The 18,927-nt window shown below is 44.7% G+C and overlaps 1 protein-coding gene and 1 pseudogene across 2 annotated transcripts; both read left to right on the forward strand.

Moving 5' to 3' along the window:
* Positions 1 to 12,649: 12,649 nt before the first annotated feature.
* On the forward strand, positions 12,650 to 13,314 carry LOC100856971 (uncharacterized). The gene has a single exon (NM_001254855.2). It carries the CDS (start codon positions 12,717 to 12,719, stop codon positions 13,107 to 13,109), a length of 393 nt encoding a protein of 130 aa, NP_001241784.1. The 5' UTR covers positions 12,650 to 12,716; the 3' UTR covers positions 13,110 to 13,314.
* Positions 13,315 to 13,661: 347 nt separating this feature from the next.
* On the forward strand, positions 13,662 to 15,490 carry LOC128202635 (ATP synthase subunit beta, chloroplastic pseudogene; annotated as a pseudogene). The gene is made up of 2 exons (NR_183227.1): positions 13,662 to 14,836; positions 15,277 to 15,490. The product of NR_183227.1 is annotated as an ATP synthase subunit beta, chloroplastic pseudogene (transcript).
* The last annotated feature ends 3,437 nt before the right edge of the window (positions 15,491 to 18,927 follow it).

Raw genomic sequence — 18,927 nt, forward strand, 5'->3', positions numbered from 1 at the left:
TAGTCACAATGGTCTTAGGGACCCAAATGCAAGTTTTATCTCCTTTGCATCTTGCCCCTAACTTTCTAGCAATCACCTTCTTATCCTTTCTACAAATAGCAAAGGAAGCATTGCAAGTATGAAAAATTGTAGAAGGTTCATTGTTTACTTTCCTAGGAACATGAACAACATTTCTTCTAGGCATAGCATTTTTCCTAGCCAAATTTCTATCATGCATAATAGAAGAACTAGAAGCAATCATGGCATGAGAATCAAAATTATCATAACTTCTATAAGCATTCCTAGAATGTCTCCTATCATGGTACATGAAAGCATGGTTCTTTTGAGCACTACTAGCCATAGTGGGCCTTCCCTTTCTCCTTGGTGGAGATGGAAACCTTATGGCTTGTTAAGTTCTTGACTTCCCTCTTGAAGCCAAGACCATCCTTAATTGAGGGGTGTCTACCAATCGCGTAGGCATCCCTTGCAAATTTTAGCTTATCAATTTCAATTTTGCTAGTCTTAAGTTGGGCATTAAGACTAGCCACTTCATCATTCAATTTAGAAATTGAAGCTAGGTGTTCGCTACAAGCATCAATATTGAAATCTTTACACCTATTGCAAATTGCAACATGTTCTACACAAGATGTTGATTTATTAGCTATTTCTAACTTAGCATTCAAATCATCATTTATGCTATTTAAGCTAGAAATAGAGTCATGGCATGTAGACAATTCACAAGAGAGCATTTCATTCCTTTTAATTTCTAAAGCAAGGGATTTTTGTGCCTCTACAAACTTATCATGTTCTTCATACAAAAAATCCTCTTGCTTTTCTAATAACCTATTCTTATCATTCAAGGCATCAATTAATTCATTAATCTTATCAACCTTAGTTCTATCTAGGCCCTTGAATAAACATGAATAGTCTATTTCATCATCGCTAGATTCTTCATCACTTGAGGAAGCGTAAGTACTAGTATCACGAGTGCTTACCTTCTTTTCCCTTGCCATGAGGCAGGTGTGATGCTCGTTGGGGAAGAGGAACGATTTGTTGAAGGCGGTGGCGGCGAGTCCTTTGTTGTCGGAGTCGGACGACGAACAATCCGAGTCCCACTCCTTGCCAAGGTGTGCCTCGCCTTTAGCCTTCTTGTAAGTCTTCTTCTTTTCCCTCTTGTTCCCTTGTTCCTGGTCACTATCATTATCGGGACAATTAGCGATAAAATGACCAATCTTACCACATTTGAAGCATGAGCGCTTCCCCTTTGTCTTGTTCTTGTTGGGATGCCCCTTGCGACCCTTTAGCGCCGTCTTGAAACGCTTGATGATGAGGGCCATCTCTTCCTCATTGAGTCCTGCCGCCTCAACTTGTGCCACTTTGCTATGTAGTACTTCCTTGCTCCTCGTTGCTTTGAGAGCAACAGTTTGAGGCTCGTGGATAGGGCCGTTCAACGCATCGTCAACGTATCTTGCCTCCTTGATCATCATTCGCCCGCTTACAAACTTTCCAAGTATCTCCTCGTGCGTCATCTTGGTGTACCTAGGATTCTCACGAATATTGTTCACGAGATGTGGATCAAGGACGGTAAAAGACCTTAGCATTAGGCGGACGATGTCGTGGTCCGTCCATCGCGTGCTTCCATAGCTCCTTATTTTGTTGACGAGGGTCTTGAGCCGGTTGTACGTTTGGGTTGGCTCCTCGCCCCTGATCATTGCGAATCTCCCAAGTTCGCCCTCCACCAACTCCATCTTGGTGAGCATGGTGACGTTGTTCCCCTCATGTGAGATCTTGAGGGTGTCCCAAATCTGCTTGGCGTTATCCAAGTCGCTCACCTTATGGTATTCGTCCCTGCACAATGAAGCTAGAAGAACAGTAGTAGCTTGTGCATTTTTGTGAATCTGCTCATTAATGAACATGGGACTATCAGTACTATCAAATTTCATTCCACTCTCTACTTTCTCCCATATGCTTGGATGGAGAGAGAACAAGTGACTACGCATTTTGTGACTCCAAAATCCGTAGTCCTCTCCATCAAAGTGAGGAGGTTTACCAAGTGGAATGGAGAGTAAATGAGCATTGGTACTTTGCGGAATACGAGAGTAATCAAAAGAAAAGTTCGAATTGACCGTTTTCTTTTTCTCGTAGTCGTTGTCATCGTTGTCCTTTTGGGAAGAAGAGGACTCGTCGCTGTCGTCGTAGTAGATGATCTCCTTGATGCGCCTCATTTTCTTCTTCTTCCCGTCTTTTCTTTTGTGGCTCGACCCCGAGTCAGTAGGCTTGTCATCCTTTGGATCATTGACGAAGGACTCCTTCTCCTTATCATTGACCACCATCCCCTTGCCCTTAGGATCCATCTCTTCGGGCGATTAGTCCCTTTCTTGAAGAGAACGGCTCTGATACCAATTGAGAGCACCTAGAGGGGAGTGAATAGGTGATCCTGTAAAACTTGAAACTTAGTGCCACAAAAACTTGATTAGGAGTTAGTACAATAAGGCCAAGTGGCTAGAGAGGAGTTCTTGCAAAACACAATAACCACAAAGAGATCAACACAGAGATGGCACAGTGGTTTATCTCGTGGTTCGACCAAGTCCAATACTTGCCTACTCCACGTTGTGGCGTCCTAACGGACGAGGGTTGCAATCAACCCCTCTCAAGCGGTCCAACGACCCACTTGAATACCACGCTGTTTTGCTTTGCTTTACTATATCCCGCTTGCGAGGAATCTCCACAACTTGGAGCCTCTCGCCCTTACAAAGATGTTCACAAAGAATCACGGAAGTAAGGTTGGGATGAGCAACGCACACAAGACACAAAATCAGAGCAACAACACGCACACAAGTCACAACACGAGCTCTCAACACAACTCGAAGAGTACACTACTCAAATGGAGCTCTAGTTGCTATCACAAAGAATCGAATGCGCGGAATTGAAGTCTTGGTGCTTAGGAATGCTTTGAGAAAGCTTGGTGTCTTCCTCCATGCGCCTAGGGGTCCCTTTTATAGCCCCAAGGCAGCTAGGAGCCGTTGAGAGCATTCCAGGAAGGCAATTCTTGCCTTCTGTCGACTGGCGCACCGGACAGTCCAGTGCACCACCGGACACTGTCCGGTGCGGATTTCTTTCCTTCTGTGGCGCAGCCGATCGTTGAAGATCCAGAGCCGTTGGCGCACCAGACACTGTCCCGTGCACACCGGACAGTCCGGTGCCCCCTTCTGACCGTTGGCTCGGCCACGCGTCGCGCGTGGATTACGCGGGCGACCGTTGGCCCGGCTGATCGTTGGCTCACCGGACAGTCCAGTGAATTATAGTCGTACGCCGTTAATCGCTTCCTGAGAGCGACGACTTCGCCTGTGAATGGCTCACCGGACAGTCCGGTGATTTATAGCCGTACGCCGTTGATCGCTTCTCGAGAGCAGCCCGTTGACAGTCGCCAGCCTGGCGCACCGGACACTGTCCGGTGCACCACCGGACAGTCCGGTGCACCCAGACTGCGCAGAGTCTTGGCTGCTTAGCCAAGACATTTCCAAATTGGTCTTTTCCTGTTTCTAGCACTTAGACATAATACATTAGTCTCCAAAACAATGTACTAAGTCTTATAAACATACCTTTACTCTTGATTTACACTTTGTCCAACAATTGGCATAGATTAACACTTAAGCACTTGTGTTGGCACTCAATCACCAAAATACTTAGAAATGGCCCAAGGGCACATTTCCCTTTCAGTGGTGCGCTCTTATTTATACGCCTAGTGCATTGAAAACTGGAAGGACCCGCTTGTCAGTGACTGTTGCTATTCTAGCAAAGGAAGGTGTTTTTTCGGACCTTCGACTTAGGGCCTTCGTCCATATCGCAATCTGAATTTATCATTCTAACAAATTAATATTACGAGGGGCTACTGTTGGGGGCCTTCAGCTTCCAGAGGTCCTCAAAAACATGATTTAACAATGTTTCTGGAAGTATAATGCATGAACATGTATCTTCAGACTTAAGTTAAAGCCACAGTGTGAAGAAGCACTAAAGGAATACGAAGGATGGCGCAGAGCCGAAGCTGTGCGCAGAAGAGCTTCGGCATGATAACGGAAAAGGAAACCGACTTAAAGATGAAAAGGCTATTTAGACCTCAACAGATTAATATAGAGTTATTAGCAAATATAAAGGACATGGGTGTAATTTTACATGGGCTGCATCCCGTGCCTATAAATAGATGAACAGTGCTCCCGTACAGTTCACGCTGACTGGGTATTTGCTTTCTCGCCATGCTTGTATTTTTACCTTCTTTCAAGCCGAAGGTACACTTGTAATTTGTTATCATTTCTATTTTCCCATAGTGATAAAATAGAAATAGGCTAATAATAACATATGATCGTTTATATTATCTTTTATGTTTTATATGATTCTTTCTTCATCATTATATGTTGCATCGATGAAGGTATGCCCTTCACAACCTTCGTCCGAAGATCATTATATCCCAAAGGAAATAATGCTTCGAGGGACGAAGGATTGTAACGTTTAACATTTTCTGTGTTGCCTTGTTCTTAACTTATAGCATTTGAGAACAAGTCCCCAACAATAGTAGAACATAGGTTTGGTCGATATGACCAACTTTTGAAGGATACAAAAGTCAAGGCAAGAATAGGGGTCTATATTCCTTAGAACGGCCATTCTACTCTAGGTTAGCGGTCCTACAGTTAGCACGGCTTTGATACCACCTATGTCACACCCGGTTTTAGAAGGCAAACCGAATGCGAACCATGTACGTGTCAGGATCAGCAATTCACGTACACAACAGTTACATAACTGGACATCATCACACAGTGTTCAAATAATAACATAAAAGGGGAATAATAGTCGATTACATCATATGTCTGAGACATCCACATAGTCTTTACAATAATCAAAGTGCGGAAAAGAAACGTAGATACACGCGGCCTTCACAGGCAGCCGACTGGGGGTTGCCGCTAACCCACGCCTAGAACTCGTCGTAATCTTGGAATTCCTGGAAGTCTCTTTCCACGGCTTCATCTTCTCCTGAGTAGTGGTTGCAATGCGGACAACCTGGGGAAGGGGGGTTTGGTGTGTAGAGCAAAGGTGAGTACACATCAACATACTCAACAAGTGTCCTGTTTGGCTGTAGTGGACTAGCTTTATGTGGGGGTAAGTCAAGCAGTTGCTTTTAGTTGGTCAGATTATTATTACTAGTAGAGAAAGCCAAGGTTTTAGAACTAACCCACGTTATTAACCCAAACGTACTCTTTCCAAACGGAAAGAATACCATTTACCATTACCATAACCAATACCAAAAACCATCAATCTCATTGCCACCTGTAATCCAAACATCTCTGATCAAGTACCAATAATCACTGGAGCTCCCTTGACCGCTCATAACCGCGAGCACGACTGATATATCAGTTTTCGTAACACTCTGCAGAGGTTGCGCACTTTACCCACAAGCCGTGATTTCCCTTTCTGCACGGAGGTCATGACTCTCCATTGATCACTACCAAGGTGACCCAGCAGGGTATCACTACGTAGCCTTTACAAAGATTCCCTGGGGCTGTAGCCGCCCGTTAGGTTTCCTAAATGTACCGCACTCCTCCCCAAGGGACAAATCAACCTTGGCAGAGCGAGCCGCATACACCGAGCCCCATTGACGGCACGACGGCTAAGCGAACTACACCCCGGTTCCTCTAATTATTCAGCTAAGGGCGTCCCACTCCACCCTCATAGTTGCACTGTTTTACTAGGCGGTCATCCAACGAATAGGTCCTTACGGAGAGACACTCGAGAAACCGCTCGAGCCCCCTTGAATGCCACAAGTATAACATCATAATAAAGAGGGAAAACAGTGTATCATTGATAAATCTCATCATGTTCATTGATTAGTGTTGAGCAATAGCAATAAGCTAAACAATAATAATCCGACCAAAATAGGTAAACAAGGACATGGATAACAGAAGCTAGTCAATCCTTAGGTATAACTGTGTAAATGCGGAAAGTGAATTATAGAATTGTATAGGACATAGATAGATCAGACACTTGCCTCCACCAACCAGCTGTTGCTCAGGGGCTTCTCCTGTGAGTTCCTCGGGCTCTTCAACCAGGTCGTTCTCTATACGAGTTCAAACATACATTCCATACATTTAATAAAAAACAGTACACCATACAATAGAACGCAATAATCAAACAGACGTTCAACGGAGGGCTCGCAATTACGGTTAAAAGAGAAAGAGGAGCTGACAGTCGAGTCTACGGTCGAGAAGCGATCACGTTACATAATTATAAATTAAACCACTCGTTTAAACAGAAGGGTATCAATTTGGACACTGCGTTTAGCATAAAGTAAGGTCATGTTCCATGTTTAATCATTATAAATAGATAAAGATGAATGAAAGGGGTGGTCGCACAGCGAGACGTACGACACAACATTTAAATTGAATTAAGAAATAAATGATTCGCTGCGCGACAGAGCGCACAATGAGATTCTTGCATTAATTAAAGACAAATGTTACGCGTTGCGCGATGAAACGCACGACAGCTTACGTCAACAGAACTGCATTTAAAACGAATCTTCGCGCGACGAAGCGCGCGACGCAGCACTGTAATAAAGATAAATTAAACGAATCGTCGCGCGACGAAGCGCGCGACGCAACACATTAATAAATATAAATTTAAAAGGACCATCGCGCGATGAAGCGCGCGACGCATCACATTAATAAAGATGAAATTAGAATGAACTGTCGCACGGCGAAGCGCGCGACGCAGCATATTGACTAAACAAAATTAAAATAGATTAAACGAGGGTTAAACGAAGCGCGACTATGGTCGCACGCGCAAGAGCACGCTGCGCGTGCCGAGGGCACGGCCGAGGGTGCGGCGCGGGGACCGGGGCGCGGCCACCAGCGCGCGGGACCAGGGCGTGGGGCGCGAGGCGCGCGGGGGAGGGGAGGGGCGCGGCCGAGCTCGCCGGGGCACGAGACGGGGAGGGGAGGGCGCGGCGCGGGCTGTCGCCGGGCGCAGGGAGGACACGAAGGGCGCGGGGCCGGGGAGGGTGCGCGGGGAGGGGCTCGCCGGGCACGGGGCTACCGGGGGCGCGGCTCGCCGGGGAGCGGGGAGGGCTCGTCGGGGGTGCGGCCCGCCGGGGCGGCGCGGGGCACGGGGCCGGGAGCGGCGCGGGACGCGACCGAGGGGGGCGCGCTGGGCGTGGACCGAGGGCGACGCGGGCGCGGCCGCGGGACGGTGCGGGCGCGGGGGGCGAGGGGGCGGCGCGGGCGCGCGGGGGCCGAGGCAGCGCGGGCGCACGGGCAGGGAGGCCGCGCGGGGGAGAAGAAGGGGAGGGAGAGGAGAGAGAGGGAGAGGGAAGGGTAGGGGGAAAACTCACCTCCGGGGATCCAAATTCCGGTGATCTCGACTCCAAACCCTAGGGCACCACGGGGAGAGAGAGAGGTGGAAGAGGGAGAGGGAGGTTACTGCGCGGGAGAAATCAAATGAGACAAATGGATCAGGGGGAGGGAGGGGGCACGCGCATGGGGAGGGCAGGGGGCGCCAGGGGCGCGCGAGCCGGACCGGGCGGGACTGGGCCGGGCTAGGCCACAACGCGAATCGAAACCCACGACACGCACGACCACTAAACGGAATCCAATCGCGAACCGAAATCCGAAACGGGACAAGACGAACACGTGACATCAGACAAAGAAATGCGCTTCGGTATGATGCACCACCCATGACACTTAGGTTTTGTTTATACATGACAAGGACACCTGTCACTATACTGGTTTGAAATTGGGAAGAAGGAGCGAAACAGGAAGAGAAAAGAGAGTAACGCCTGAATTTGGTGAGTAAAAAGAAGAAAAAATCTACCCCCCAAATTCAGGGCGTTACATGTGGCTGGCGCACCGGACAGTGTCCGGTGGCGCACCGGACTCTCCGGTGCACCCATCGATATACAGTCTCCCCAACGACCATTTTGGTGGGTGGGGCTATAAATACCCCCTAACCACCACACTTCAAGGCATCCAAGTTTTTCAGACATCTCACTCAATACAAGAGCTATTGCACTCAATTCAAGACACAATTAGATTGAATCAAAGCCTCTCTAAGTCCCAATTCCACTCAAAGCAATTAGTGACTAGAGAGAGAGTTTTGCTTGTGTTCTTTGAGCTTTTGCGCTTGGATCGCTTTTCTTCTTCCTTTTTCTTGTTCTCAAGACACTTGTAATCAAAGCAAGAGACACCAAGTTGTGGTGGTCCTTGTAGGGGTCTAAGTGACCTGTTTGATTAAAGAGAAAAGCTCACTCGGTCTAGGTGACCATTTGAAAGAGGGAAAGGGTTGAAAGAGACCCGGTCTTTGTGACCACCTCAACGGGGAGTAGGTTTGCAAGAACCGAACCTCGGTAAAACAAATCACCGCGACACTCTCTTCATTTGCCTGTGATTTGTTTTCGCCCTCTCTTTCGGACTCGATTTTAATTCTAACGCTAACCCCGGCTTGTAGTGTGTGCTTAAGTTTACAATTTTCAGATTCTACCATTCACCCCCCTCTAGGCAACTTTCAATCGCGCCCTCCTCTCCCGTCGTCTGTTGTGCTCTGGTGGCCCACTCCTTGAGCAACAACTGCGCCCTTGCATCGTGCGACAACTGTAGTCTGCAGAGACCCCCCTCCAGCGCGCTTATGTTCTCCTCTGTTGTCTGTTCAATGGTTGAACAGGCGAGTAGGCGACCACTCCTCACCTGTTTAGAATTCAGAGACCGAGATGAGCACCTCTTCAAACTGTAATTGTTCTAATGTTTTGGTTGTTCAATGTTCTATGTTCACTTACTGAGCAGTATTGTGCCCGCCTTGGCCTCTTGAGTTGCGCTTCACTGGATTGTTGTGCCGCTGTAGATGAGAATAAAAGGCATTGTAATAATGTTGAAGCCATTTTCCCAGAATTTGTGTTGCCCCAGCCCTAGAACGATGGCAGTGGCACTAGCACAATTCATGCAGTCTAGCTAGACAGCTACAACTACACATACACACCAACACATATGGTCTTGTTATAGGTGGACGACTAGGAGCCGACTAGGCTCGACTAATCGAGCAAATCGATGACTAATCATGATTAGTCACCTTATCGGTGCTCAGTTGACTAGAGTCGACTTTAAAACCTTGTTGGCAAAAAAATCGTAGAAACCGGTAGGCATTGATTGTGTCGCATGCACGAAGAAATCTAAATTCTAGCAACACACGAGTACCTTACTATATCTTTTAAGGTATGTAAACATATACATTTAGTTATGCTAACAAAAGTATAGAATAACAATTAATGTTTTTGCATATTAATATAATTTATCATATTAATTTTGTAGCAATGCATGGTATATATCTATGTAAGTATTAAAGTTAGTACGACAAAACATACCCCAGCACAAAGTCTGCAAACAAATTGCTGCATCACATACACCATCTTGTTTGATGTTTGTATCCTTGTTCGGACGTCTTCTGTTGGTGAAGACACAATTGTAAAAGAAGTTCACAAATGAATGTCTGGTGAAGCCTTGTAGTGAGTTCTCTCTGTATTCTAAAACGTTATGGGTTTCAACACTCATTGTGCAGCTTGTCATTCATTATGTGCATTGTCAGTGTATTTTTAAAATGTAATGAACTATTTTTGTTGTGCTATGAAATTTTGTGTACATTGTGGGTAATCCATGTTCATGACTGAGTTCATTTCACTTGTACCACAATCCACATGTAATTACCTTGCTCTTTGCTTTGTCCTTTGAATGGGGTAAAGCCTGATCTGATAATAAAATACATAGCCTGTTTGAGAGAGCTCTAACTGATGATAAGTTGCAAAAGTTTGTCCTGTTGTGGCACTGTTATCTAGCCTGAGGCAGAAATAACCTGCAACTCTTTTGTATGACGGCGTGTGTTCTTTAGAGTTATACATGTCTATCCATGGTATAATGTTGACATGTTTGATGATGGTGTGGTTTTGTCTCCCTTGCATTGCAGACTTCTACTTAACATTGTTTTATAGTCAATTGAATAGATATATGTTATTTGTTGCAATGACATTTGATCTACAATTTCTCCTGATACCGGACTGTGAAGAAGTTAATATTGTTAGATGGTGATATTTTCTTTTCAGACACCGTTGCAATGCACGAGTATTATCCTAGTATATACACAAAAACATATACTTTGTAAAAGTTAAAGAGAATAAGAACGTTTTAACGACGTTTTGTGAACCATGGCTTTGTTTCAAGCTAGACATTTTTCTTACTTTGAACAAATTTATAGGAAAATATAGTATCATTTACAAGTTCAAATAAATCTTTAATAACATAAAAAAATTGATGTATAAAAATGATTATAAAGATATTGGTCCACTTTTAATGAGATCTGACTTGTGACAAAGTCAAAAGTAACTATAACCTAAAACGAAGGCAATATCTACTTCTAAACGTGAGCATCATAGTGAAAATAATGAAGATACACGTTGTCACTTAGATTTGATTCATTACAGATTGTATAATGAGCACAAACACAATACAGACACAAAATAGTCCCATAAGTTTGATTGAAAAAGATGATGGAAAAATATTCTATTTATGCAAAGATTCATTTAATCATGTATATGATGTGTGTTTGCACGCTTTTATGGATAAGGTAAATGAGTTATGGCATATGGAAAACTTGAAGAACTGATGCAAACACTAAAACAATAATGCAGGATTCTCAAACCACGAGAATAAAAAAACAGGATTAAAGTTGCACAAAACTTGTAATTAAACATAAATATATAATGATTGAAAATTCCAATGTGGTCTTTGGATGGAACGTATAAAAATATCGGAATCATAATAGAGATAGACACAAATAAGTCCAACCTCAATTAGTTTTCTTCCAAAAATTATATATTTGCATACATCCCATGATAATCCGAAGAAATTTCATATGTCTAATCTTTTGTTTTAAAGAAGTGTATAACAAATTTTTTTATATGATTGACCACGTGTCGTTCTTCGCGGCGAGGTTGTACCTTTTGTGCAACTCTTTGACTTTGCCATTTGAACTATTTCTAGATATATTTTTTCATTGTCATCTACCTCCTCATTCAATGAGGTAAACATACTAGGATCATCGATCATATAGTGTGTGCAATCACTATCGATTAACCAAAGACTTTTAGCATAGCAAAAGCGTGTATATAATCGAATGGAGGATTGATGTTTGAGATAGACTGTTTTGGAGGAGCTGTATGCTTATATATTTAGGATTTAAGAAGACTATATTTAGGGTTGGACACTTTTAAACCGTAAACCGAGCACCGAACTGAACCGAATTTTTGGTTTTTTCGATTGATTGGTTCGGTGTGGTTGTTATTTGTGTGCAAATCGGTTTTCAGTGGCGCTGTCGGTTTCATAGCTTGCAAGAACCAAACACCCGAAGGACTACTGTCAGAGCAGGGATAGTGCAGTTGTTTTGCTCCAATTTGAAATTATTTGATGATAATCCCACGGCCCACCTTGGCCCATCAACCTTCCCATACACGTCAAGGTAGTGGACAGTAGTGTTCACGCATGGGCCACGGTGGAGAGCAGCCAAGCATAGTGCTAGTGGTAACTTGAGATGCCAGTATAGATGGCCAACAAGCATGAGGCCCGCGAGCCCGACACAAAATCCGTTGTTTGGGCCTGGTCCGATCCTGGCACGATCCGGTTCTATGCGGGTCCGAACCGACACGACACGAATAAGTGGGCCAGACTCAGACAGGAAACTAGGCATGGTGGACTAGTCCGGCACGGCTCGTTTACCTCTAAGCCCGTTAAACCCGTTTTTTACACTAAAACGTGTTTATTGGCCCGCATAGCCCGCTTTTCGGCCCGTTTTTTCGTGCTAAACGGGCCGACCCAGCCCGTTTAGGCCCGCTGCGGGCCGGACTCGGACAGGAAATTGAGCCCGCGTGCTTAGACGGTCCGACCCGGTTTTCTAACCGTGCCTGGCGAGCCGGGCCGGACGGCCCGTTTGACCATCTCTAGATGCCAGGACATTGGTGCACTGAAGTTCAGTGCATTTCGGTATAAACCGAACACCGAACCGAAAAACCGAAGAAATCAGTTTTTCGTTTGACTAAGCACCAATCGATTCTCTGTTTCTCAGAACCGAAGTTTTCTAACACCCGAAAAACCGAACCGAATATACCCAAAAAACCGATTGTCTACCTCTAACTATATTAGGTGAAGCCTACAATTCTATTGATCTATTAAGCTTATACGATATTTTTTTGATTATTTCTTTTTTCCAGGTCTATAACTAAAATTACTTCGGCACCTCGCTTTTCTAAAACATGGAACCGAATCTATTAATGGTTAATTTAGTTTAATTTAATTTAAATTTTGGTTTCAATTAATTTAGTTCGATTCCTTGTCACTGTCGAGCAGCGGCCGCCCATCTCCAACACCACCAAACTTCCTCCGGTCCGGTCCTCCCAAACCGTGTGAAGACCATCTCACCACCATGTGGATCCCACGCACGTTTGGACTGGACCCACTCGACATCGGGCCAACGCGGCAAACAACAGCGTAGTCCTAGCAGTTCCCGCAAAACTTCTCCCTCCCAAGTTCCAAACATCGCGCCTCCCGCTCGCCCTAGCCCCCTTCAAAACCCCACTGCTCTCCCCGCCTCCACCACAAAACACGAAATCGGCAAATCCATTCCGCCCGCCTATTCATCCCTCACCAATATCCGGGGCCCACATGGCAGCCACCCGCAAGCTCCACGCCTCGTCCGCCGCCACCAGCGGCGACCACCTCCGCTTCCTCCGCCCAGGGGCCCTCGCCCGCCTCCGCGACGCCAGGCTCCGCCGTGGGAGTCGCGCCGCCCGCCTGCCCCCTCCCTCATCGCCGGCTCCGGCGCCGGCGTCCCCCTCATCGCCTCCTCCTGCGGCTGGAGACGGCGAGGGCATCGTGGCCGTGCCGTACTTCACGCCCGCCTCGAGGCTGCTCGCGCCCCGGTGCCCGCAGCGGAAGAAGCTCGCGGCGGCCAAGTCTGTGGTGCTCTTCGCTCCGCCGCCTCCCAGCACCGATCTGCCCATCGAGGCGGTTATTGAGTTCCTCAGCGCGCCTGACATGGTGGTTGCCGCCCACTAGAGTGTCTCGCCGTACTTTTGTGTTAGCCTTGTAGATCTATTCGTCGCTTATCTTGTTAGCTTAGTGCCTTAGGGTGGTATGAAATTTTCGTCGTTTGTTTGTACTGATCTGGATGTGAAAATAGAGACATATACAAGGAAGCGCATGCTTGATATGTAGTAATACAGAATACTACAAAATTGGGTAACGAAAACTCCCAGTATGATATCCAATTCCTGTTATGAATTTGTGGACTGAGATCATTTAGCTTATGGTCCTTACATGGGCACATATGTTCATAAAACTAGGCTCATTCAATTGCTTGTTACGTGAGAATGCGATCATGTGATCGGATGTCGGCGATTTTTTATTATTCCTACACTCTGAATTTGTTATGTTTTCTCGGATGGCACTTCAAAAATTATGGCGACCAAGTGGCATTAGTGATTAGTCTGAGTTGCCTTTGGTTGACCGTTGCTCATCCTCTCTTTTATATTTGTCCACATGATTTGTTGATATGCCAATTCAATGTCTCTTTTGTATGAACTCTTTAATTAACAGTTCCTTCACATCTTATTATCTCTACTTAAGGTGTTTTTTTCCTCCTACCTCAAGATGCTATTCTAGTGCTTGCCACCTGTCAGGTGTTTGACATATGCTCAACATTTTAGTTGCCTTGTTTGTTCGATGATAACTTCTGGTATAATTCTTGATGTTACCATTTCTGTAGCTTCATTATGATATGTTCCATGAAGTGTCAACAAGGCTTACTCATTGACTTTTATCTCAACTGCAATCACCTTCCCCATCTATAGTTAACAAGGCCATTTGCCCACTACCTGGAAGGAAGACTCACTATTATGTTCACTTCGTATTATGATATGTTGGATGATCTAAGGATATAGAACTAGTCAACTAGGCTCATTCAAGTGCTGGTTACTCGTGAATTTGATCTCGTTGATCGAATTTAGTTTGTCTACCAGATTGTACTTCAGAAATTATGTTAAGTGGCATCAGTGATTAGTCAGAGTGGCCTTTAGTTGAACATTGTACATCTATTTTATATTTGACCATTCCATTTGTTGATATGCACGAACTATTTAATTAGCACTTCCTTCACATCTATCGCTACTTAAGGTGGCTTTTTGCCTACGTCAAGATGCTATTCTAGTTCTTGCCACCTGTCAGGCGATTTGATGTATGATCACCATTTTAGTTTCCTTTTTTTCGTTGATATGATAATTTATGGTATAATTCTGGATATTACCGTTTCTTGTTTTATTATGATCGTGTAACCTAGGGTCCTAGGCTTAGTGGCTTACTCAATTACTTTTACCTTATTCAATTGTAACCATCATCCTCATCTGAAGCTAACATGTCCACTCCTGAGCAGAGGTGAATGTATATCTCATATTATTAGTGTTGAATTATACAATTAATGGCTCATATCGATATCATTAACATTCTTTCACCACTGTTTTAATTTCATACTAGCTGCTTTCAGTTTCTGATGGACTGCGTCATTGTTGGCAACGAACATTATGAAACCACACAGAGTTAAGGAAACTTTACAACGCTACAAAGAACTTCAGGACATTATCACAATTCTTGGATTGGATGAATTATCGGAGGAGGATCGTTTAACTGTAGCAAGAGCACGAAAAATCGAGCGGTTCTTGTCACAACCGTTCTTTGTGGCGAAGTTTTTACCAGTTCTCCAGGAGAGTATGTTGGGAAAGAAGCCAAATGTGAGTGTTACCACTTTCCCTGTCTTGCACATCTTGTTTATTTTATAAAAAACAATTGCATAGCGAACTGTGGGGTCTGAATATCCTACCAACTAACATATTATTTGATTTTTAAGGCTAGTTTAGCAACTTTATTTTTCCATGAGATTTTCATTATCTCAAGGGAAAATAAACTAATTTTTTTTGGGAAAATGGAAACCCCTTGAAAAAGTGGGGTTGCCAAACTAGCCCTTATTGTCCGAAAAAACCCTCACATGTTACTCCAGCTGAACATAGCACTATCTTGAGTTATTTTGTTTGCTGTTCATTGCTGTTGTACTTTCCGTCTGAAGTTGACACTCAGAAGTCCCTCGCCAACTGAATGTAACTGTTTCATATTAGTAACTGTTTCATGCCTATTGCCTTTCTTTTTGTCTAAACAATCCATTCTCTCCTGGCAGTCGAATCCACAAGTGGGGAACTAGCTGTGCTATGAAAAGGATGCTTATAGTTATTGCATTCTCCAATAACCGTTGCAGCAAATCTCAAGTTCGAGTTTGAGTATAGCTTTGTTAATAATGTTAGAAGACATGAACCTGATTTGAGAACTATGTTTTCTACTTGAGCTGTGTCTTGTACAGGATGGAATATTTGTTATTATCTTATTGTGAACCACCTTTGTTGCTATGCCCTGAGTTATACTGATGGGGATGATCTCACACCTTTTTATTATGCTTTGATGGTCGTCAACTCTGTACAGCAATAAAAGGTGACTCCATAATCTCTAAAATCTATAGAGTAATACCATACTATTCTTTTTCTCCACTTCTCATCTTACATCCACTTCATAAATAGTTAGATGGCTTGATTTAGTCATTCTATGTTTGCTATGTTGCACAGTTTATTTTGTCCTATATACTCCTTGTGCATAAGTGCATTTCTATAATGCTGTGCTGGTTGCTTTAGGATCTGCTTGCTGAATTTGCCAAACGGTCTTCTGACCAAAGGACACTGTTACTAGCAGTATCCAGTAAACATTGATGTTTTCATGTTCTTGGATTATCTGATATCTGATCTCAACCTGGCTAACTTGCACATAGAAAAAGTCGTATGTGCCCGCGTGCTTGCCCCCAGTGGCGGATCCAGAGGGGGGGGGGGGGGCAAAGTAGGCCATGGCCCCCCCTCAATTTTATACACCCCTTTATACCTATGATTATTTAGTATTAAGTGTAGAAAAAAATCAAAGTTTTAGATAGTATAAAGTCTTGTTCTAGATCTCAAACTAATAGCTAGTTGCTAAAATTACCCAAGAGGTTTAGAATGGATCAACTAATTGTTAGTTATACCCCTCAGATAAGTATTAGTTGTTAGATGCCCCAACCTAGCTAAATCAGTTAACAATTAGCTCTAAAGGTTTAGAACATGGCCTAAAACAACCATGTTATGAGCCTGCTTGCCGGATTCTCTCGATCAAGTCCTTGCATCTACCAGTCTGACTCTAATCTTCCCGACAACACCTAAACCAGTCTGCTCGCTGCCTCGTTTCCGCCGCCGACCCATTCCCGATGTGACGCCACCCGACTTCGCCCCTTTCTGACGCCTCCGTCCTTTGTCCTGTTTGACGTCCATCCGCTCGACAAGCTAGATCTCGCTTGTCGCAACGATATGACTTGTCCCCTGCAGTCGGCGAACTTGGCGAACTAGAAAATCATGGCTCTCATGTGATCTTTTTGCCCCCCCTAAATTTTCGTCCTGCGTCCGCCACTGGCGTAGACGCTAGAGGAGAAGAATTGATTCACGGTTTTGTATAGAGCTCAACCTCGTAACGTATAATTGGAAATTTGGAATCGATCGCCCAAGTTTGGTCCCTACCGATGGACGGTCCGCACGGTGTTTTTTCATTTTCTCTAGAGAGTAGAGGACCGAGAGATCAAGCACACGCTGCCAAGGTCCCAACTAGTCCTTTAGGATGGGTCGTACCGTGCTGGCCCGACACTAGCCCATCGTGCTTCGGACTTCAAATTGTCAGATCGGGCCAGCACTGATTTCATTCAGGCCGGACTTTATTGGGCCTATCTCCTAAAGTATAGGTCCAGCACGGCCCTAAAGCACGGCGTGCTTGCTTCGGGTCGTGCTTTACTAGACCTGACACATAATTATGAAATATTCACAAAACCCTCTCAAGTATAAGTCATATTAACAATAAAGAATAAACAACAACATAAATAAAGCACGAGGCAGCAAGCAAACTGAAACTAGGGCACTGGGTCGTGGTAGTGAGTAATAGTGAGCACTGAGCAGCAACAAACAAACATTTGTAGAACACGCGAGCAAACATTTGTAAAGCACTTACTGCTATCTCTTGGGAAAAGGCACGAATGTGAACGGGCAGAACAAGGCAGTGGCGGATCCAGAGGGGGGGGGCAAAGTAGGCCATGGCCCCCCCTCAATTTTATACACCCCTTTATACCTATGATTATTTAGTATTAAGTGTAGAAAAAAATCAAAGTTTTAGATAGTATAAAGTCTTGTTCTAGATCTCTAAAACTAATAGCTAGTTGCTAAAATTACCCAAGAGGTTTAGAATGGATCAACTAATTGTTAGTTATACCCCTCAGATAAGTATTAGTTGTTAGATGCCCCAACCCAGCTAAATCAGTTAACAATTAGCTCTAAAGGTTTAGAACATGGCCTAAAACAACCATGTTATGAGCCTGCTTGCCGGATTCTCTCGATCAAGTCCTTGCATCTACCAGTCTGACTCTAATCTTCCCGACAACACCTAAACCAGTCTGCTCACTGCCTCGTTTCCGCCGCCGACCCATTCCCGATGTGACGCCACCCGACTTCGCCCCTTTCTGACGCCTCCGTCCTTTGTCCTGTTTGACGTCCATCCGCTCGACAAGCTAGATCTCGCTTGTCGCAACGATATGACTTGTCCCCTGCAGTCGGCGAACTTGGCGAACTAGAAAATCATGGCTCTCATGTGATCTTTTTGCCCCCCCTAAATTTTCGTCCTGCGTCCGCCACTGGCGTAGACGCTAGAGGAGAAGAATTGATTCACGGTTTTGTATAGAGCTCAACCTCGTAACGTATAATTGGAAATTTGGAATCGATCGCCCAAGTTTGGTCCCTACCGATGGACGGTCCGCACGGTGTTTTTTCATTTTCTCTAGAGAGTAGAGGACCGAGAGATCAAGCACACGCTGCCAAGGTCCCAACTAGTCCTTTAGGATGGGTCGTACCGTGCTGGCCCGACACTAGCCCATCGTGCTTCGGACTTCAAATTGTCAGATCGGGCCAGCACTGATTTCATTCAGGCCGGACTTTATTGGGCCTATCTCCTAAAGTATAGGTCCAGCACGGCCCTAAAGCACGGCGTGCTTGCTTCGGGTCGTGCTTTACTAGACCTGACACATAATTATGAAATATTCACAAAACCCTCTCAAGTATAAGTCATATTAACAATAAAGAATAAACAACAACATAAATAAAGCACGAGGCAGCAAGCAAACTGAAACTAGGGCACTGGGTCGTGGTAGTGAGTAATAGTGAGCACTGAGCAGCAACAAACAAACATTTGTAGAACACGCGAGCAAACATTTGTAAAGCACTTACTGCTATCTCTTGGGAAAAGGCACGAATGTGAACGGGCAGAACAAGGCAGTGGCGGATCCAGAGGGGGGGGGCAAAGTAGGCCATGGCCCCCCCTCAATTTTATACACCCCTTTATACCTATGATTATTTAGTATTAAGTGTAGAAAAAAATCAAAGTTTTAGATAGTATAAAGTCTTGTTCTAGATCTCTAAAACTAATAGCTAGTTGCTAAAATTACCCAAGAGGTTTAGAATGGATCAACTAATTGTTAGTTATACCCCTCAGATAAGTATTAGTTGTTAGATGCCCCAACCCAGCTAAATCAGTTAACAATTAGCTCTAAAGGTTTAGAACATGGCCTAAAACAACCATGTTATGAGCCTGCTTGCCGGATTCTCTCGATCAAGTCCTTGCATCTACCAGTCTGACTCTAATCTTCCCGACAACACCTAAACCAGTCTGCTCACTGCCTCGTTTCCGCCGCCGACCCATTCCCGATGTGACGCCACCCGAC

This window comes from Zea mays, chromosome 2, assembly GCF_902167145.1.
Source record: "Zea mays cultivar B73 chromosome 2, Zm-B73-REFERENCE-NAM-5.0, whole genome shotgun sequence".
Lineage (NCBI taxonomy): Eukaryota > Viridiplantae > Streptophyta > Magnoliopsida > Poales > Poaceae > Zea > Zea mays.

Bases quoted from the DNA above. Each gene is read 5' to 3' on its own strand.
- LOC100856971 (NM_001254855.2), top strand. From the start codon at position 12,717: ATGGCAGCCACCCGCAAGCTCCACGCCTCGTCCGCCGCCACCAGCGGC.